Consider the following 22464-nt stretch of genomic DNA (forward strand, 5'->3'; position numbering starts at 1 on the left):
GTCACAACAAAGGAGAATTATTCTCTCTCAAAGGGTATTTAGCCTTTACATTCTCTTCCTCAGTGCACAGTGGAGGGTGGTTTATCAGGTATCTTCAAGGTTGAGTTAGACAGATTTTTAATAAACAAGGTTGATTTTTGATCGACAAGGGCAGCATGGTGGCACAGTGGTTAGCACTGCTGCCTCACAGTGCCAGGATCCCAGGTTCAATTCCAGCCTCGGATCACAGTCTGTGTGGAGTTTGGACATTCTCCCTATGTCCGTGAGAGTTTCCTCTGGGTGCTCCAGTTTCCTCCCACGGTCTAAAGGTGTGTGGTTAGGTTGACTGGCCATGCTAAATTGACCCTAGTGTCAGGGAGATTAGCACGGGTTTACAGGAATAGAACCTGGGTGGGATTGTGGATCGTACAGACTGGATAGGCTGAATGGCCTCCTTCTGTACTGTAGGGATTTTAAGGTTACGGGGGACATACAGGAAAATGGAGTAAAGGCCACAATCAGCCATAATCTTATCAATTGGCAGAGCATTTTCAAAGGGCCAAATGGCCTACCCCTGTTCTTATACCCCAAGTTTCTAAGGGTTTTAAAAAACGCATGAATTTTTTTATTAATTTAAATAACACTTTAACAAAAATAAATGTATTGATAGAATAAAGGGCAACCCTTGGCTATCTGATGCACTTTATTTAGCATTTATTAACCCTTGGTGTATTTCCACACAAGGCATTTGTGCACTGGCCCTTTTACCTATTGCAGCTATGACTCACTGTTTGTGTACACAAGCTAGCTATCTCTCACTTACCCCTGAATCAGTGCTTGCTGAAGGTTCTTGCATGCCACTAGAGTTTCTCCTGTAAACATGTGACACATGACGACATCCGGGCACTTGGTCATGAATGACATCACCGCATCGTGCTGGAAAGTTCCATGCCGAGAGACAATGCAGAATCGTTCCAGTGACGAACAGTGGCTCAGTGCTTGGAAGAACTGCGCGCTTGCTGACAAGTACGGCTGTTCTAGTCTGCAGGAGGAATAAACCACAATGCAATACAAATTATACATCATCATGTGTTCTACAACCTTGTAAAGAGCCAGCTTTCAAATTACATCTCATCAGATCCATCCCACCCAAGAAAGTTCAAATGTAAATTATCTGAGCAATAATAAAAAAGCATGCATATTTTACTGCTTTATTAATTCCTCATAACTTTTATTTCTGTCTGCTCGGAATGGGTCTACTTGTCAATTCTGGCAGGTCACTCCATCAGTACTAAGTTGACAAGGAGGAACTATCTCCATATTAAGAAAATCTTGTATCTCTACATTTCCTGTCAGATTTTCCCTATTATAAAATCCTGTATCCATCTTTATAATGAAATCTGCCTACATAAACTTATCATGCTGTAATTTTGCAGTCTGGACTGTCATGCCTCAGAAAAGCTTTCCCAACTTCTTTCTTGTGTGTCATTCTGAAGCTCAACAACTAGCTGCCCCATGAGCTTAAAGATAAAGATCCGCTGGACTGTATCCCTAGTCAAATAATCTTCTCATAATAATAATAATCACCTTTGGCAACAAGCATGAAGGGGCTTTGTGGTATATTGCAAAATCATATCTTAGCATAGGTCAAAGTTTTTGGAGGACATTTAGAGAACACCGGAAGAGGAAGGAAGCTCACCAAGCAATGTCTTGCTTCCAAAAACCATCACCTTTTTTAATAAAAATTGATTACAAGGTGTGAGCGTCACTGTCAAAGCCAACACTTGTTGCTCTCAAGACTGTCCGTGAACTCACCCAGAAATCTAATTTTCTACTGAAAGGAGAGAGCGGATTTGTTCTCCTGATCAACACAGTCAGGAAAAGTGTAAATGTGGATCTTCAGTGAGCATGTTTGACTTTGTCAAAGCCAAACAACAGTTAGCCAAGTTTCCCTGTCCAGATTTAGCAGGCATTTTGATGATGTGCACCAACAAATATATTCAATAGGTCTTCTCACATGTAGTAGACATCTGTGATTTACAATGAGGAGGAAAGGGATACCAAGGATACAGAACAAATGGTAAGAGAAAGAGAAGAGGTCATGACTGATATGTGAAGGAAAGACTGAGGAGGAAGCCAACTGTTTCTTATGGAACTTCACTCAACATCAACCATTACTACCAGGAAAAGTTCTGGGCAGATTGTTAAACGGCATCTGATGTTGGCAGTTTAGCCATTTCCTCCTATCCTCCTTACTAATTACTCTTCTTATCTAATTGTACATACTCAAAGCTTTCTAATGAACCCATCCTTAAAGCCTGTGGCACATGCCTAAACTGCAGATCCCTGCTCCTGTTCCTCATATTCTTCTGCTGACACAATCTAGCCCTATCACATCTCAAATAGTTCAGCCACTACCTTCCTCTTACTGTCACAATCCCATGTTGTGCTCCCAATTCCCTAATAGGAATTAGTTCCATGCGAAATTACTCCAGCACACCTATCATGGGTCATGTCATACCCTCCCTTACATTTATCCCATTAGCACCCTGATAGCTTCCCTTGCCTAAATCTCAGTACTCAATGTCAAGTCTTGCTGTATAAGCTAGGCTTCAAAAGTGAAAGGTGCAGAAACTGAACATAAAGTGAGATAGGAACCAGTGTGAGAACTACAGTGATGGATTCAGAAAAATACAGAAGAAAGAAATCTAGGTAGTGACAGGAGAAAAGGAGTCAAAACCAAAAACAGCAATTGATATTCTGAGAGCAGAATAGCTGCAGAGTGAGAAAGACAATGACAAAACTTGAGAAATGGAACAAGGCATGGTTGCAAGAAAAATAAATATAGCTCTTTTCTTGGTCATCAGACATTTCAAAACACATTACAACCAATGAGATACTTCTGAAGTGCTGACACTGTTGTAATATAAAATATATGGCAACTAATTAGCACACAGCAAATTCCCATAAACAGAAATGTGACAGGACATATAGCACAGAAACAGGTCATTCGGCCCAACCAGTCTATGCTGGTGTTTACTTAAGCCTCTTTCCTCATTTAAATCTACCATCATAACCCTCTACTCCCTTTCCCTCATCCGCTTATCCAGCTTCCCCGTGAATGTATCTGGACTATTCCCTTCAGTCACACTCTGTGATTGTGACTTCCCCAGTCTTACCACTCATTGGGTGAAGAAGTTTCTTCTGAATTCCCTATTGGAGCTGATAGTGGCTATGACAGCCTCTCGCAATGTCCTATCCGACCTACCTTTGCTTTTTGTGATACTGAATGAGGGATAAGTATTGGCCAGGACACCAGTGATAACTTCTTTGCTCTTCTTCAAAATAGAGCCATGGGATCTTTTGCATTCATCTAAGCAGGCAAATAAGACCTCGGTTTATAGTCTCATCCGCAAGATGGCACATCCGAAGGTGCTGCACTCCCTCATTACTACACTAGAGCAACAGCGTTGAATTTTGTGCTTTTGGGACTTGAACCCAAAAACTTGCGACCCAGAGGCAAGAATGCCGCCCACTGAGCAAAAGAAACACGCTTTATTATATTTGTTCATGTATGTGGGCATCACTGGCCAGGCCAGCATTTACTGCCCATCCTTAATTGCCCTTGAGAGAGTGGCGGTGAGCTGCCTTTTTGAACAGTTACAGTCCATATAGTGTAGGTGCATCCACAATGCTGCTTGGGAGGGAGTTTCAGAATTTTGCGCAACATGATACAAGACTCTGGCCATTCAAATTCTGCATCATCTTTAACTCAATGCCACAGAAGATGTTTTCACCCTAGCAAGTGGCTGTTTAGTCTCACACACATACACAAAATGATATCTGCCTCAATTAACAAAAGTTTCATCCTTCTGCTCCTGTTCCACAACCATTCTTCCTTCACCCTGCACCACAGTTCTGCTTTTACACTTCCTCATGATCCATTATCCCCATTTCCTTTGTTCAATAAGCAACACCATGGTGGATCTACAACATGCATCTTAACTGAAGAAATCGATTTTTTTTCCCATGATGACTGTACCTTGATTCCAGGGTTTTCCTCAGGAGGATTTCATATTCAACCAGTGAATGGAATATGAAGAAAGAAATTCAAATTTTGCATTTGGGAAGTTTTTCCCATCACAAAGAAGCTGGTTTTTCCACTTACCATGACATACATTTCTGGTCTCAAGTGCTGCTGATGAAGAATGTCTTCATCTAGATTTTAGTTTCACTTTCAAAGAATCGTTTCAATTTGTAGGCTTTATTGATTCACTGGGAGAGAGCAGGAAGGTGGTCTGATTGAAAAGAAGGGACAGGGATAATGGTGGGGCTGCGGAGAGTTGGAGATCAGGAAATAGGGCAACAATTTTAGGGACAAAGTAAGAAGTGGGGGAAATATATGGGGACATCGCAGAAAGGGAAGGAGAATGAAAACAGGAAGTCACTAAGAGGGAGGTTGGGTTTAGGTCAAGATGATCAGATGGGGAAAGAAGACATGAATGGAAATGCAGCAAATACAGAGTGAAGTTGCAGATGCTGCCATTGCCTACTACAGAAAGAGACCCAACAGAAAGGTGCAGGATGGAAAGTAAAGATGAGAGAAACAGCAACATGATGATAACGGATAACAGAAAAACCTGTGCAATATTTAAATAAAACAGACAGTGAGACCTATTGTGGATGTTAGCGGCCAATCATCTCAGACTGAGGAGATTGCTGCAGGGTAGTGTCCGAGGTCCAACCATCTTCTGCTGTTTCATCACAAGCTCAAAGGTGGGAATGTTCACTGTTGACTGCACAATGTTTTGATCCATTCACAATTCCACAGATAATAACACAGTCCATGTCTGCTCGCAGCAAGACCGGGACAACGCTCAGGTTTGGGCTGATTAGTGTCAAGTAACATTCACACCATACATGGGCCAGGCAATGACCACCTCTAAGAAGTGAGAAGGTAACCATCCAGCATCACTGAATCTCCTAACAACAGCATCCTGGGGGCTACCACTGACCAGAAACTGATGGGTACCAGGAACGTGCTGCCAGAGGATGCGGTGGAAGCAGGCACATTTAAGAGGCATCTGGATGGGTGCATAAATAGGAAGGAAATAGAAGGAAACGGATCAAGTAAGGGCAGAATATTTTGTTTAGTTAGAGCATCATGGTCAGCACAGGTTTGGAGGGCCGAAGGACCTGTTCCTGTGCTGTACTTTTCTTTGGATATAAATACTGCAGCTACAAGTGCTTATAGGTTAGGAATTCTGCAGCAAACAACTCATCTCCTGACTTCCCAAACCCTGTCCACAATACAAAGTCAGGAGTGTGATGGAATACTCTCCACTTGCCTGGCAGTTCTAACAGCACTCAAGTAGCTCAAATAAGGGACAAAGCAGCCCACTTAATTGGCACAGCATCCACCATTTTAGACATTCATTCCTTTGCGCAGCAGTATATACCATCTGCAAGATGCACTGTAGCAACTTGAAGAGGTTCATTTGACAGCACCTTCCAAACGTACGTTCTCTACCATCGAAGAGAGGAGAGCAGGTCCACAGGAACACCACCATCTGCAAGGTCCCCTTTAATCCACGCACCTTCCTGACTTGAACTATGTACCATTTTTGCACTGTCGCTGGGTCAAAATCCTGGGACTCCATCCCTAACAGCACCACGGGTGTATCTACACCACACAGACTGCAGTGAAGGCAGCAGCTCACCACCACCTTCCCAAGGGCAATTGGGGATGGGTCATAAATGCTGGTCTAGCCAGCGACGCTCACATTGCATGAACAAATAAAATAAAAAGACAGCAGCTGTCTGGTCAGTACAAGTCACATTAGGTGGTAAATAATTATTGAGCTGTTAAATGCTGTAGATAGTGATGCCAAACCCCCTGTAGCCACAATTTCCAATCACGAGTGCTATTCAAAATGCCATTAATTGGGTACAGTCAAAAATATTACTCTCAAGAGTCTTAAGTATTTGTTTCAAAAAAAATCAAACCTCACAAACGAATAACTTGATACTGAACAAAACTACTCAAGGACAGAATAAGTAAATCAAAGGAATGTCCTCCATAGATACAAACAGTCAGAATCTTGCTTCTACCTATGGCATGAAGTAAAATGAACAAAATAAAATATGCCACAAATCACTACAATACGCAGTAGTTAAAAAGACCTTGAACAGGAAAGAGAGCACACACAAAAGAGCAGAAAAGAGAAGTATGCCAAGCAACAAATGCAATGTTATTTGATAGTGCTGCAACACACATATAACTGTTAAATGTGAGCAACAATGCTACTTCATGTTTCTTCCCCTCACTCCACATCTTCCACTGGAGACAGTGATTCATGGAAGCTCACGAGGCCATCAGGGAAAACCAGGGGATCAGCTTATTTTGTGTGTTTGACAGAACTGAGTGCTCTGCTCAGCTACTTCAGAGGGCTGCTAAGGAACTGGTGTGTGATTGGGTATGTCACAGGAATTCCAGCCCGAAAGGACGTGAACAAACCAGTTGGATTTTTACAAATATTCAATAATAGTCATTTTTACTTTTCTGATACCAACTTTTTCTATTTCCATTAAAACAATTAAAAATTTTCCATCTGCCATGATGGGATTCAAGTCAACTTTGTTATTCTTTCATGGGCTGTGTGTATCACTGGCCAGGCCAACATTTTTATTGCCCGTCCCTAATCATCTTTGAGAAGGTTGTGGTGAGTTGTCTTCTTGAGCCGCTGCAGTCCTTGTGGTGGAGGTGCACCCACAGTGTTTTTAGGGAGTCAGTTTCAGTATTTTTACCCAGCGACAGTGAAGGAACAGTGATACATTTCCAAGACAGGATGGTGAGTCACTTAGAAGTAATGGTGTCCCCATGCATCTGCTACCCTTGTCATTCTAAATGCGAGATTGTGGATTTGGAAGGTGCTGTTGAATGCCCCTCTGAGTTACTGCAGTGCATCTTGTAGATGGTACACACTGCTACCACTGTGTGTCAACGATGGAGGGATCAGTTGTTGAAGGTGGTGGACAGTGCCAATCAAGCAGGCTGCTTTGTCCTCGATGGTGTCGAGTCTCTGCAGTGCTGTTGGAGCTGCACTCATCCAGGCAAAAGGAATGTTTCTTAGCACTATCAGTCCAAACCTGAATGTGGCTCAGATCTTGTTGTATATAGACACTGACTGCTTCAGTATCTGAGGAGTTACAAATGGAGCTGAACATTGTACAAATCATTGGCAAACATCCCCACTTCTAATCTCATAATGGGAGGAAGGTCAATAATGAAGCAGCTGAAGACGGCTCAGCCTAGGACACTACCCTGAAAAACTCCTGCATTGATGGCCTGGAGCTGAGCTGACTGACCTCCAACAACCACAACCATCTTCCTTTGTGCCAGGTATAACTCCAACCAGTGGAAAGCTTTCCCCCTGGTTTGTATGGACTCCAGTTTTGCTTGGGCACCTTGATGCCACACTTGGTTAAATGTGGCCTTGATGTCAAGAGAAGTCACTCTCACCTCACCTTTTGAGCACAGATCTTTAGTCCCTGTTCGAACCAAAGCTGTAATGAGGTCAGGAGCTGAGTGGCTCTAGACGAATCTAAATTGAGCATCAGCAAGCAGGTTATTGAGGAAGTGCCGCTTGAAAGCACTGTTGATGACCCCTTCAATCACTTTACTGATGATCGAGGGAAGGCTGCTGGGGCGGTAATTGACCAGGTTGGATTTGTCCTGCTTTTTGTGGACAGGACACACCTGAGCAATTCTCTCAATTATTTGCACAGATCTCTCAAATGACTAGTTGAGTAACATTACCATTACACTGCCATTAATGATCAATTATCTTGTTGTTCTTTGTGACGTTCTTATGTATAGTTGGTCACCAGACTTGCCTACGTAACATGTGGCCGCACTTAAATAGTTCACTAACTGTGAAGCATTTTGGACATCCTGAGGACTTAAAGATTCCACAAAAATGCAATTTTCTCTTTCACAAGGAGGATGACATTGTGCTAAAACTTCAAATTCTAACAAAGACATTAGCTCACCTCAAGTCCTTCAATTGTTTGCAGTGTTTCAGCATTTCACACAAAGCTGGCATGTAAGCAACTTTCCCCAACAGACCAAGGTTTGCCAGAGACAATGTCTGCAGCTGCTGACACTTCAGTCCGATGCCAATCAGTCCTGACCCTGTAAGAACACCAGGAAGCTGGGCCAAGGTCAGACTGCGCAAGCGCTGTAACTGTCCAATGAGTGCCAGCTCTTCGTCTCGGATGCGCTGCGCTCGGTCACAGGGAGGCTGCAGGTTCCTAATGGCAGGTTCATTCCGAGGCACGTTGGAGGAAAAACTGGATCCAATCAGCTCAAGTTCTTCCAAAAAGGGAACATTCTCCAGTAATGTCCCAAACACCGTTGCTGGCAAATTCAATGATAGTTGCTCCTGAACATTCTTTGGGTAGGTCGCAACTCCAATTCGAACCTTCTTTCCCAGGCCCCGGCGCACAGATTGTGCCCCCAGTGTTGGCACTGTGTGGTTAGGCAATTTGTCGGCATTTTTGGCACTTTGCACAATGCAACACACAGGGAGCGATAATGAACGCAAGCGTTTCAATCTCGCTAGCAGCAGGCACAAGTGCTTTCCGGTCCCCTCTGGGCTGTGGTGGTGAGCTGCAGACAGATTCAGGTGTCTTAGGTTAGGGCAACAGTTTACCAGTGCCTCCACCACATCAAAATCAATGTCATCTTTGGCCTTGCGAAAGACGGAGCAATCTGATAGCAGACAATGTACGCAGCCGCTGAGGTTCAAGCTAACTAACGACTGGACATTTCTGCCACCGTTAATTATTTGATGGCTCAACTGGCAGCCAGACAGGATGCAGTGGCTAAAGTTCAAATAGACAGGATTACTCAATGTAATGGTGTGCAGAAGTGAGGAGTGTAGGAGCGAGGATCCATTCAACCAGGAACGAGGGAGCTGCAATGCCTCCAAGCTAAAGTTTTTGGTCATACAATCTAGGAAGTTCCGTGTGGAGCATCCAGTGTCAACAAAAACCCCCGGGACAGATAGGATAAAGGCACGCAGGTTCTCAGGAGTCCGAATGCTCAGAACAGACAGGTAAAACCTTCCAACTTCCTGGTTAACATAGCCTGGGGACAACCTTGCATAGAATACTTTGAGGTTTTGATAATGGGGGATGTTGCTTTGTCCAACCATCAGCTGTCCCGAGAGCATTTCACCCTCTCGAGTCCGGTCAGGGATCTCGAAATAAAGCAGCAGCCGCTCCAGACTGGTGCAGCACGGAACAATGCCATAGGAAGGGGTGAATAAAGTCTGCTTGAGTTCAGTTACTTTGCCAAGTGTTGCCTTACATTCACTGCTAAGCTGGCCAACATCAAATCCTTGGCTGACGTCTAAAGCCAGAGAGCGCAGGTTACAGAGTACAGACAGCATCCTGGAGAGGCGCAGTGACGTCATGCGGCATCCTGTCAGGTCCAACTTCAGGATGTTCTTACACTTTGCCACCTGATCAATGGTTGAGCCAGACAGCCAATAGCAGCCACTCAGTTTCAGCTGTTGAACATCACCGGTTATTTCTTTCAGCAGAGATGTCACCTTTGTGTCACTTTCCTGAAAGCAAGTCAACATTTCAGTCAAGGGTCTGATAGCAAAATGTAATTTAAGAAAACTCTCAGTTTATAATAATAAGCAGTGCATTTACCATGCTGCAAGTGAGCCAAAGTGATACCCTTGTCCATTGGCTGTTGGATTGTGCTTAACCATAGAATCCCTACAGTGCAGGAGGCAGCCATTTGGCCCAGCTAACCTGCACTGATATTCTCTGAAAGAGTATCTTAGGATAGATAAATTTTTGAACATTAAAGGAATTAAGGGTTATGACGTGAGGGCAGATGAGTGGAGCTGAGTCCACAAAAAGATCAACCATGATCTTATTGAATGGCGTAGGAGGCTCGAGGGGCCAGATGGCCTACTCCTGCTCCTAGTTCTTACGTTATCCCCATAACCCCAGGCTTTCACAATGGCTAATCCATTTAATTGACACATCTTTACACATTAGAGGATAATTTTTAGGCATGGCCAATGCACCTAACCCATACATCTTTGGACCATGGGAGGAAACCAACACAGACACAAGGTGAACAAGCAAACTCCTCACAATCATCCTAGGCCAGATTCCCTGGGTCCCTGGCAGCATTGCTAACCCCTGTGCTGCCATGCCATTTAATTTAAATTCCATCAGCTGACATAGTGCGATTCAAACCTGGCTCCCCAGAGCATTACCCTGGGTCTCTGGATTATTAATCTAGTGACAATACCACTACTTCCCACATTTAGAGTACTGCACCCTAGTTTAGGGGGAGGAAGCAAAAAGAAGTGGAGCAGGGAAAAGGCTCCTGGTTACCACTGAAAGATCTGAATTGTAAAATATAAATGAGCGACATCAGATAGGACCAGGGTACGCTAATCTTGACGCTCTCCAATCAGTGTGTCCACACATATAGATGACACCAGGACAAAGTAGTGGAGTTTGACGTGAAGACCAACTTAAAATGTTCTGGTCTGTTTTGAATGGACAGTTTGCACAAAGTTATTTCTGTTCAAGGAAGATCTCTCCTCCCTGTTAAAAATACAGCAACTCACAGTTTCCATCTTAATGCTCAAGATGAAGAGACCAATTTAGAAGGAAGAAACATCAAGCTACTGGCATTTGCAGCCCCCATGCTAAATACTGTTGTAAATGCAAGGTTTTATAAGATTGTGTTCTGGGGTATACATCTTTTATTTGATGTAAAATGGAGGAAAGGAGAGTGTCATATAAGAACATAAGAAATAGGAGCAGGAGTAGGCCAACTAGCCCTTCGAGCCTGCCCCGCCATTCAATATGACTGTCCTGAATTCTGCTGACAACAAGCCTTTGAGTGGCTTAGTAGTTTAAGATTAAAGCGGGGCCCAGGCCGGTTTACTGGGAAGATGATGCAAGGTGTTTGCACCTATAAACGACTAAAACACTTGTGCAAACAATGGACAGATTATTAGCTTCCAAAGTCCCAGGAAGGTAGTGGAATTAGATTTGGGGGTTGGACCGGAGATGAGGAGGTTGGACTATGAAGAGACTAAATAGACTGAGTCTGTACTCGTTGGAGTTTAGAAGGATGAGGGGGGATCTTATAGAGACGTATAAGGTAATGAAAGGGATGGATAGGGTAGAGGTAGAGAGATTCTTCCCACTCAGAAAGGATAGCAGGACTAGAGGGCACTGTCTCAAGATAATGGGGGCGCAGTTTAGAATGGAGTTGAGGAGGAACTTCTTCACTCAAAGGGTGGTGAATCTCTGGAATTCTCTGCCCGTTGAAGTGGTAGAGGCTACCTCGCTGAATATATTTAAGACACGGGTAGATAGGTTTTTGACAGACAGGGGAATTAAGGGTTATGGGGAGAAAGCGGGAAAGTGGAACTGATCCACTTCATCAGCCATAATCTTACTGAATGGTGAGGCAGGCTCGAAGGGCTAGATGGCCTACTCCTGCTCCTATTTCTTATGTTCTTATGTTCTTGTGAGAGAGATGATTCACCAAGCAAGGATGTGTTGGGAGCTCAAGCCTGGATTGAAAAGACCAGCTTTGTAAGGATTTAAACAAGACTGGAAGCTTCATCTACTTTAGCTAGAGTGAGGGATCTCCAGAGTAACTTGCATTGCAAAAGCTGTTTGGTGATTCAGAGTTATCTGTCTGGTAAAGAAAAAGGAAAGTAAGCCCTTGGAAGTCAAGAATCACTTTGGACTGGTACTGGAAGACTAGAATATCTATCCACTGAAGTGACAAGAGTAAATAACTGTGGAGAGATATTTTTGATTGCTTTAAATGTTAAATGGGAATCTTCTTTGTAGTTTAGAGTATTAAGTTGCAAAAGAAATAGAGTTTAGTCAATGATGTTTTTAGTTTGTTAGTAAAAGTCTTAAAGCTTGAAATTCTGTCATACAATTCCTTTAAGTTGGCCACTGGAAATTCAAATTTCTTTTTAATAGATTATCGGTCTCTTTGGGAATCACAACAATACCCCAGATAAAGTAAAATCCCTGGTGCAAAGGAACCTCTCGCTGTCTTGTGAGTTAAGTTTCAATGGAGGGTGAACCATTTGTGGCCTTATTCTACTGCCCTCCAGTGGTTACTTTCCTCCTTAAACTCAATTTTCGTCATTTCCAATTGCATAATTATGGTCCGGCACACAAATCAAAGGATCTTCCAAGCTTATGCTTAGGCTTCCTATCAACCTTTATGTGTATGTCATATTTCATGCATTTGTCTTTTTCTAACCTGCTGATTTCAGGCTGGCTATATTTTATTTCATTGATCGTTTTTAGTATGTCAGTCATTAGTTTTAGTCTTGCTTTTTCACCCTCAGCTTTTTTAAAATAATTACTTCCTTTCACCTTTCCATTTCGACTACAGCTCAGCCTTCAACACCGTTATTCTTATGAAACTCATCTCCAAACTCCACGGCCTGGGCCTTGGCTCCTTCTTCTGCGACTGGATCCTGAACCTCCTAACTCATAGGCCACAATCAGTAAGGATAGGCAACAACACCTCCTCCATGATCATCCTCAACACCGGGGCCCCACAGGGCTGTGTTCTCAGCCTCCTACTATACTCCTTACACACCTGACTGTGCAGCCAAATTCCCCTCCAACTCAATTTTCAAGTTTGATGATGACACCACCATAGTGGCTCAGATCTCAAATAATGATGAGACAGAGTACAGGGAAGAGATAGAGAATCTGGTGAACTGGTGCGATGACAATAATCTCTGCCTCAATGTCAACAAAACGAAGAGGATTGTCATTGACTTCAGGAAGCATAGTGGAGAACATGCTCCTGTCTACAGCAATGGGGATGAGGTAGAAATGGTCGAGAGCTTCGAGTTTTTAGGTGTCCAGATCACCAACAACCTGTCCTGGTCCCCCCCCCGCCCATGCCGACGCTATAGTCAAGAAAGCCCACCAACCCTTCTACTTTCTTGGAAGACTAAGGAAATTTGGCACGTTTGCTATGATTCTCATCATAGATGCACTTTTGCAGATGCACCATAGAAAGCATTCTTTCTGGTTGTATGGCAGCTTGACATGACTCCTGCTTTACCCAAGAGCTCACGAAACTATAAAAGGTCGTGAATGTAGCCCAATCCATCACTCAAACCAGTCTCCCATCCATTGACTCTGTCTACACTTCCCGCCTTGGAAAAGCGGCCAGCATAATTAAGGACCCTACGCACTCTGGACATTCTCTCTTCCACCTTCTTCAGTCACGAAAAAGATACAAAAGTCTGAGGTCACATACCAACCGACTCAAGAACAGCTTCTTTCCTGCTGCTGTCAGACTTTTAAATGGATTTACCCTGCATTAAGTCGATCTTTCTCTACACCCTAGCTATGACTGTAACACTACGTTCTGCACTCTCTCCTTTCCTTCTCTATGAATGGTATGCTTTGTCTGTAACCTGCAGAAGAAACAATTCTTTTCACTGTATATTAATACATGTGACAATAATAAATCAAATCAAAATAGAATAGTTTATTCTATTTTGTCCTTTGAGTCTGCACTAGTTCTTTTGAGCAGCAATCCAGTTAGTCCCAACCTCCCGCTCTTACCACATACCCTGGCAATTTTCTCTCTTTCCTGTATTTTTCCAATTCCCAGCTGAAATCTAACAGTGAACCTGCACTTAGCACACTAGAGCCAGTGCATCCCAATTCTTTCTGAACTTGCTGCGTAAAATCTTTTTTCCTCATCCCACCTCTGTTTTTTTTTGCCAAGCACCTTAAGTCTGTGTGCTTCAGTCATTAGAAACAGTGTCCCTTTATTCTCGAATTCAAATTGTTATAGCCCAGCAGCACATTCCGCGCCTCCTTCCGTTCCCTGGATTATATTTTCAAGGACACCAGCAAGGTACTCAGAGTCAGTAAACAAGTCAACTGTGTGCAGGCTGCGCCTGACCCTGTCACTCAGCTGGTAGTCATACACCTGTAGTGTCCAGCAGAGGACAGTCAACAGTTGCTGCAGAAAGAAAGGTGAAATATTCTCTTCCTAACCCAGGCCCCTGCTCAGGACAGCTGGAGCACCCTCTGGTGGTGAGCAGCTAACTCAGCAGAGAGCTGGGACCGAACCTGCAATCTTCCACTGCAACTATCCCACATTCTCACAAAACCTTAGTTTAGATCGATTTGAAAACCCTTTACATTTGAGACACTGCTGAACATCTATGCCACAGACAACTGGACACTTATGAGATGCTCCGAGATGTGTTACTACATTAAACACACTATATGTAGATCTAAATAATTGTTAAAATAATGGAATACCAGGTCTCCGCCCCATAGTTCAGCAAGTTTGTTATGCGATATTGAGTCATATTTTAGAATAACCTCAGGGTTAATTGAAATTAGCAGGAGCAGTGATACCTGCACTATAATGTCTGGTTTATCAGGAAACAAATAAAAACAATAGTGATACAGTGGTTAGCACTGCTGTCTCTCAGCACCAGGGACCTGGGTTCAATTCCGGCCTCAGGTCATGGTCGGTGTTAAGTTTGCACATTCTCTCCATGCCTGTGTGGGTTTCCTCCCACAGTCCAAAGATGTATGGGTCAGGTGGATTGGCCATGCTGAATTGGCCTTAGTGTCAGGAGAATTAACAGTGTAAATACGTGCGGTTATGGGAACAAGGCCTGGGTAGGATTGTTGCTGGTACAGGCTCGACTGGCTAAATAACCTTCTCCTGCACTTAGATATTTTATGAGCTATAATACCCAACTCCTAAATGCTATCCGGTGAAGAGTGGTGGATATGCATATATGTCATTCTTTCTGCTTTGTAGGAAGAACTTGACGTCAAATGGAGCACCAGATCTCTAATACTGGACAGGTGCATTCAGTGTCAAGGTTCACATGGATTATAGACTTTATCCATAGTAACAGAGGACACCCAGTCGATGAATACCAGGCAATGAGAAGAGAACAGAGGCAAGGATTTGAATAACAATTAAAAAGAAATAACTGCACACAATTTGCTGGCAGAAGCAAAATGGTCACTGTGATAGCAAAAGAATTCACAGAGCTGGCTAAAACTCTGTCCACATATGGAAGACCTTCTGCCCACAAAGGCGGGACAATGAAGAATGTACAGTGAAAATTCAGCCTTCAATTCCACATGATGATTCAAGGTTGGTTGCATCATTGGTTATTCTTACATTGCTCAGCACATCAGCAAATCCATTCGCTTCAACATTTACTCATTTTGCAAAGGTCACAGACTAAACAGTCACTGCCAATGCCTGCGAGATGCCACTGCCATGGACAAGCACAACAATACAACCCATTGGATTAAGAGTGGGCTTCAGAAGTTTGATTCCTGATTAATTAAACTTGAATAATGGAACCATTCGCAAGGGATCACTCCCATTGGCAGAACAGTCTAAAATTTACGTCTCAGCTTACACATTAAACAATGATGTGAAAGCACGAGTCAGTACTGCTGTATAATCAAATTGAGCTATCAACTTTAATCTCCACGTTAATATTAATTTTTTAAAGATCAGAAAACAACAATCATTTTCGGACTTAAATCATTTGAACTCAGTGGAGGGGAAAGCAGTCACTTTATTTCATTAGAATGAATGAACAAAGTTCAAGGGGACAATTACTTGAAATCATCTTGGAACTTACTGAAGTAAAAGGGGGAAAACATGAACTGAAATAATTTGCGGGTATGTTTTTACAGTGCCTGAAAGTTGATTGATCATGTGAGAGAGCAAGGGAAGTCTACATTAAACTGCATTTATTTCAATGCAAGAGGCCTGACGAGCAAGGCAGGTGAACTCAGGGCATGGATGGGTACACGGGACTGGGATATTATAGCAATTACTGAAACATGGCTACAGGAAGGACAGGCCTGGCATTTCAATGTTCCAGGGTACAGAGGCTATAGAAAAGCTAGAACAGGAGGTAAGAGGAGGGGGAGTTGCATTTTTGATTAGGGACAACATCACAGCAGTACTGAGAGGGGATATATCCAAGGTTTCGCCAACTGAGTGTCTATAGGTAGAACTGAGAAATAAGAAGGGGGGAATCACTTTGATGTGATTGTACCACAGGCCCCCAAACAGTCAGTGGGAAATTGAGGGGCAAATATGTAAGGAGATTACAGACAGCTCCAAGAAAAATAGGGTGGTAGTAGTAGGGGACTTTAACTTTCCCAACACCGACTGGGACAGCCATAGCATTAGGGACGTGGATGGAGAGAAATTTGTTGAGCGTTTTCAGAAGGAATTTCTCACTCAGTATGTGGATTGCCCAAAATAAGCATGTGGATGGGAAATAAGGAAGGGCAGGTGACAGAAGTGTTAGTGAGGGATCACTTTGGGACCAGTGACCATAATTCCATTCATTTTAAGATAATGATGGAGAATGATAGGTCTGGCTCCTAAGTTAAAATTCTAAATTGAGGCAAGACCAATTTTGATGGTATCAAGCAGGAACATTCAAAACTTGACAGGATCTCTCAAAAGCTGGTTGGGAGAGTCTGTTGGCAGGCAAAGGGACACCTGGTAATTGAAAGGCTTTCCAAAGTGTGTTAACTAGTGTCCAGGGTAAGCACATTCCTTTTAGAGTGAAGGGCAAGGCTGGTAAAAGTAGGGAGCTCTGGATGACTCAGGATATGAGGCGGCAGCACATGAAATGCATATGGCAGCTGGGATAAAGTGGATCCCTTGAAGAGTATAGATGGCGTAGGAGCAGAGTTAAGAGAGAAATCAGGAGGGCAAAAAAGGGACTTGAGATTGCTTTGGCAGATAAGGCAAAAGAGAATCCAAAGAACTTCTACAAATACATAAAGGGCAAAAGAGTAACTAGGAAGGGAATAGGGTCTTTTAAGGATCAAAAGGTCATCCATGTGAGGATCCACAAGAGATGGGTGAGACCCTAAATTAATATTTCTCATCAGTATTCAAGGTTGAGAAAGGCACAGATGTTAGGGAACTTGAGAAATAAATAGTGATGTCTTGAGGAGTGTACATATATTACAGAGAAGGAGCTGCTGGAAGTCTTAAAGTGCATCATGGTAGATAAATCTCCAGGACCAGATGAACTGTATCTCAGGATGTTGTGGGAGACTAGGGAGGAAATTGCAGGTCCCCTAGCAGAGATATTTGAATCATCGACAGCCACAGGTTAGGTGCCTGAAGAAAAATGTTATGCCTTTGTCTAAGAAGGGCTGCAGGGCAAAGTCTGGAACTACAGGCTGGTGAGCCTAACGTCTGAAGTCGATAAGCTGTTAGAAGATATTCTGAGAGACAGGATCTATAGGCATTTAGAGATGCAAGGACTGGTTAGGGACATTCAGCATGACTTTGAGTGGAAAATCTTGTCTTACAAATTTGATTGAGTTTTTTGAAGGGGTAACCAAGAAGGTAGATGAGGGCAGTGCAGTGAAAGTTGTCTACATGGACTTTAGCAAGGCCTTTGACAAGGTACCGCATGGTAGGTTGCTGCATAAGGTTAAATCGCACAGGATCCAGGGTGAGGTAGCCAACTGGTTACAAAATTGACTTGAAGACACAGTGTGGAGATGCTGGTGTTGGACTGGAGTAAACACAGTAAGAAATCTCACAACACCAGGTTAAACCTGTTAGACTTTAAGCTGGTGTTGAGAGACTTCTGATTGATGACACAAGACATGCCGCTGTCTACATCAATGTGGACGAGATAGAAATGGTCGAGAGCTTCAAGTTTTTAGGTGTCCAGGTGACCAATAACCTGCCCTGATCCCCCCATTCCAATACTATAGTTAAGAAAGCCCACCAATGCCTCTATTTTCTCAGACTAAGGAAATTTGGCATGTCCACTACAACTTTCACCATCTTTTCCAGACACACCATAGAAAGCATTCTTTCAGATTGTATCACAGCTTGGAATGGCTCCTGCTCTTTCCAAGACCGCAAGAAACTACAAAGGGTCATGAACGAAGCCCTGTCCATCATTCAAACCAGCTTCCTAGTCACTGACACTATCTACACTGCCCACTGCCTCAGAAAAGCAGCCAGCATAATGCACCCAGGACAGTCTCTCTTCCATGTTCTTCCATTGAGAAAAAGATACAAAAGTCTGAGATCATGAAAGAACTGACTCAAGAAAAGCTTTTCCCTGCTGCCAAACTTCTGAATGGATCTACTTTGCACTAAGTTGATCTTTGTCTACATCCTAGCTATGACTGCAACACTACATTCTGCACTCTCCTTTCTTTCTCTATGAACGATATGCTTTGTCTGCATAGTGCACAAGAAAGAATACTTTCACTATATACTAATACATGTGACAATAATAAAATCAAATCAAATCAGAGGATGGTTGTAGAGTTTTCAAACTGGAGGTCTGTGACCAGCAGTGTGCCTCAGGGATTGGGCTGGGTCCACTGTTATTTGGCATTTATATTAATGATTTGGATGAGAACATAGAAGACATGGTTAGTACGTTTGCAGATAATATCAAGATTGGTAGCATATTGTTCAGTGAAGAAGGTTATCTTGGATTGCAATGGAATCTTGATCAATTGGGCCAGTGGGCTGATGAATGGCAGATGGAGATTAATTTAGATAAATGCAACGTGATGCATTTTGGTAGATCGAACTAGGGTAGCATTTGCTCAGTTAAGGGTAGGCTGTTGGGAAGAGTTACAGAACAAAGAGATCTAAGGTTACAGGTTCATAGCTCCTGAAAGTTGGACAGAAGGCATTCGGCATGAGAACATAAGAAATAGGAGCAGGAGTCGGCCATCTAGCCCCTCAAGCCTGCCCCACCATTCAGTAAGATCATGGCTGATCTGAAGTGGCTCAGTTCCACTTTCCCGCTTTCTCCCCATAACCCTTAATCCCCTTGCCTACCAAAAACCTATCTACCGTGTCTTAAATATATTTAGCAAGGTAGCCTCCACCACTTCAATGGGCAGGGAATTCCAGAGATTTGTAATCAGAACAATTACGATTAAATCAGAGATTTAATTGCTTGATTTAACTGGTCAGAACACTGAATACAGGAGTTGGGACATCTTGTTGAAGTTGTACAAGACATTGGTAAGGCCACACATGGAATACTGTGTGCAGTTCTGGTCACCCTATTATATAGAGGATATTAGTAAACTAGAAAGAGAGTTCAGAAAAGATTGACTAGAATGCTACTGGGACTTGATGGTTTGAGTTATAAGGAGAGGCTGCATAGATTGGATTTTTTTTCCTGGACCGTAGAGGCTTATAGAGATCTATAAAATAATGAGGCGCACAGGTAAGATAGATAGCCAAAATCTTTTGCCAAAGATAGAGGAGTCTAAAATTAAAGGGCATTAGATTTAGGGTGAGAGGGGTAGAGATACAAAAGGGTCCGGAGGGGCAATTCTTTCACATAGAGGGTGAGTGTCTGGATCAAGCAGTAGTAGAGGCAGGGACAATTTTGTCTTTTAAAAAGCATTTAGACAGTTACATGGGTATAGAGTGATATGGGCCAAATGTAGGGAACTGGGACTAACTTAATGGTAAAAATTGGGTGGCATGGACAAGTTGGACCAAAGGGCCTGTTTCCATGCTATAAACCTCTCTGATTCTATGCGAGCATAACGGGTAAGGGGTGTACTGTCTGTATTTGATATCTATGTAGATCCTTTCCAATCGAATGGTAATAGAGAGCGAAACGAGGACCTGATTTGTATGGCAAAGTTGCACAGTTTGCAATGTGCTTGCCAACTGAGTTACCAGGGTAACAGAAGAGTTTAAATTTTCTTCCAGAACATTTGGCAAGAACCACTTATTTTGATGTGATTCTGTTCACAGAGAAAAAAAAGTTGGTCGCTAAATGGAATTGCGTGCAATTCTGGTCTCCGCACTACCAGAAAGACATGGATGCATTAGAGAGGGTGCAAAGAAGGTTTTCTAGGATGTTGCCTGGCCTGAAGGGTTTTAGGTATGAAAAGAGGAAGGATAAACTCGGATCATTTTCACTGGAAAGATGGAGGCCAATAGAGGTCGACATAATTGTGAGAGGCATATATAGGGTGGGTAGTCTGAGGCTTTTTCCCAGGGTGGAATAGTCAACTACGATAGGGGAGACGTGCAGGGAACGTTTTTTCCAGAGGGTGGTGGGTGCCTGGAATGCACTGCTGGTGAAGGTGGTGGCAGCAGGTATGTTAGCAACGTTCAAAGTAAATCTTGATAGACACATGAACAGGAGCCAAACTGAAGGATAGAAAGCACGTATCAGCACAGACTTGCTGGGACAAAGGGCCAGTTCCTGTGCTGTATTGTTCTTTAATACCGATCTCTCTTTCGTTGGTTTTAAAACAGCCGAATTGTTTAATGGAAGGGTTAAGCCTTAAGGTTCCTTACAATTAACAGCTCATTATTTAAAGATGCATTGGATATTTATTTGAAAAAAACTCAAAGGAATTATAGGCATAGAGAAACAAGCTTTAACTGCAAAAGATAGATTTAGGTCCAAATACAGATTTGTAATCAGAACGATCTGAATGAAGGACTTCAACCCTACTTAGTTTGGGCAATATAACTGATTGGTCATTGAAACTATTGGGGAAAACTAATGCCAGTTCCCATTTTATGTTTTCAGCTGCTGCAGTTAAGGACATTGGCCAACATGGATTGCTATTTCTTTTGTCTCCTCCCCGTTTTGATGTTGAAATAACACTAAGTTTAAGTTTATTTATTAGTGTCACGAATAGGCTTACAGTAACACTGCAATGTAGTTACTGCAAAAATCCCCTAGTTGCTACACTCTGGTGCCTGTTCAGGTACACTGAGGGAGAATTTAGCATGGCCAATGCATCTAACCAGCACGTCTTTCAGACTGTGGGAGGAAACCAGAGCACCCAGAGGAAACCCACATAGACACAGGGAGAATGTGCAGAGTCAGCACAGTCACCCAAGCTAGAAATCGAACTCGAGTCCCTGGTACTGAGAGTCCTTAGTCCCTGCAACAGTGCCAATCACTGTACCACCGTGTTCTGCCAATGAAGGTAAACAAGGTGAAATCGATTTCCACAGTCCACATTCAGGTTCCCTCTCCTCAGATACTGCCTGTTGCTGATTATATATTTCCCGTCTATGTTGCAGACAGAATATTGTCACAACCTGGCAATGCCACAGTTGGGACCCGTGTTTCCAATCCTGGCCAGTGTGGATGGGTCCCCCATTGGGAGAGCAGCAGGGTAGACGGGCAGAGTGGTGGGCCCGCCGATTGTTTACCTGGTACTCCTTGTGCAGAGTGACCGAGCTGATCAGGCTCTTGTCCACACACAGAGCCGCCAACTTCCTGCTCACTTTCCTGACATTCAGCAGCAGGTCGCAGCTGGGCACGAACCTCAGGATGGTCAACAGGATCTCATCCGAGAACTCGGTCAGGTTGAGGGGCCGGGGTTGGCATTGGTCCTGATCCTGGTGCTGCTGCTCCGGCTCCTCACCGCTCTCCATCGCCTCAAACTCTTAATGCCTGGCTCGGCACCTCAGAGGCCGCATCGGCCAAACAACTCAATTAAAAAATAACCAATATTCAATTATAAAAGGCTTTCAATCTTATAATAAAAAAGATTTAACCGCCTAACAGGCCGGAGCCGGGCCTGGGCCGCTCACTCCCCCCCGCACCGAGAAACTAACGGCGCTCCTCCGGAACCGCACTGCGACCCTTGCCTCCTCCAGCTTCCGCCCCGCACGGCGCACCAACTTCCGCCCCAAAACCCAACTTCCGCCCCGCACGGCGCACCAACTTCCGCCCCAAAACCCAGCTTCCGCCCCGCGCGGCGCGCCGAGCCCCAGCTTCCGCCCCTCACAGCACCCCGAGTCTAGCTTCCGCCCCGCACCCCAGCTTCCATCCCAAAGGGCATGCCCCCAAGCACAGGGCAAGAGAGCAATGGCGGTAAAAAGTCATGATGTGGAGATCCCGGCGTTAGACTAGGGTAAACACAGTAAGAACTATATGAAGAGGAGGGTAGCTTCTCCCTGGTGTTGTGACCAGTATTTATCCCTCAACCAATATAACTAAAATAGATTGGATGCCCATTATTACATTGCTGTGATGAGACCTTGTTATATGAAAATTAGATGCACGATCAGTAAGGATAGGAAACAACACTTAGTTCCACCATGATCATCCTCAACACCAATGCTCCGCAAGGCTGTGTTCTCAGTCCCCCCACCAAACTCCTTATATACCTATGACTGTGGACAAATTCCCCTCCAATTTGATTTTCAAAATTGCTGACAATAGCACCGTAATGGATTGGATCTCAAACACTGACAACATAGAGTACAGGAATGAGATAGGGAATCTGGTGAAATGGTGCAGCAACAATAATCTCTTCCTCAATGTCAACAAAACAAAGGAGGTTGTCATCGACTTCAGGAAGCGTAAAGGAGAA

The 22464-nt window shown here is 43.6% G+C and overlaps 1 protein-coding gene across 3 annotated transcripts in view; it reads right to left on the minus strand.

The window, feature by feature from the left end:
• fbxl18 (F-box and leucine-rich repeat protein 18) overlaps nt 1–21731 on the minus strand; it is a 77511-nt gene extending 55780 nt beyond the window's left edge. For 2 of the 3 annotated variants that reach the window (XM_080206379.1, XM_080206378.1), the window contains exons 1-3: nt 21296–21731; nt 8032–9611; nt 803–1021 (exon numbers count right to left, since the gene is read on the minus strand). In XM_080206379.1, coding sequence (XP_080062505.1) covers nt 803–1021; nt 8032–9611; nt 21296–21520 — 2024 coding nt within the window. In that variant the 5' untranslated portion in view covers nt 21521–21731. The remainder of the gene's footprint in view (nt 1–802; nt 1022–8031; nt 9612–21295) is intronic. The other variant, XM_080206380.1, reaches the window with a different exon arrangement.
• Between the last annotated feature and the right edge of the window lie 733 nt (nt 21732–22464).

This window comes from Carcharhinus amblyrhynchos, chromosome 18, assembly GCF_965287045.1.
Source record: "Carcharhinus amblyrhynchos chromosome 18, sCarAmb.v2.hapA, whole genome shotgun sequence".
Taxonomy (NCBI): Eukaryota; Metazoa; Chordata; class Chondrichthyes; order Carcharhiniformes; family Carcharhinidae; genus Carcharhinus; species Carcharhinus amblyrhynchos.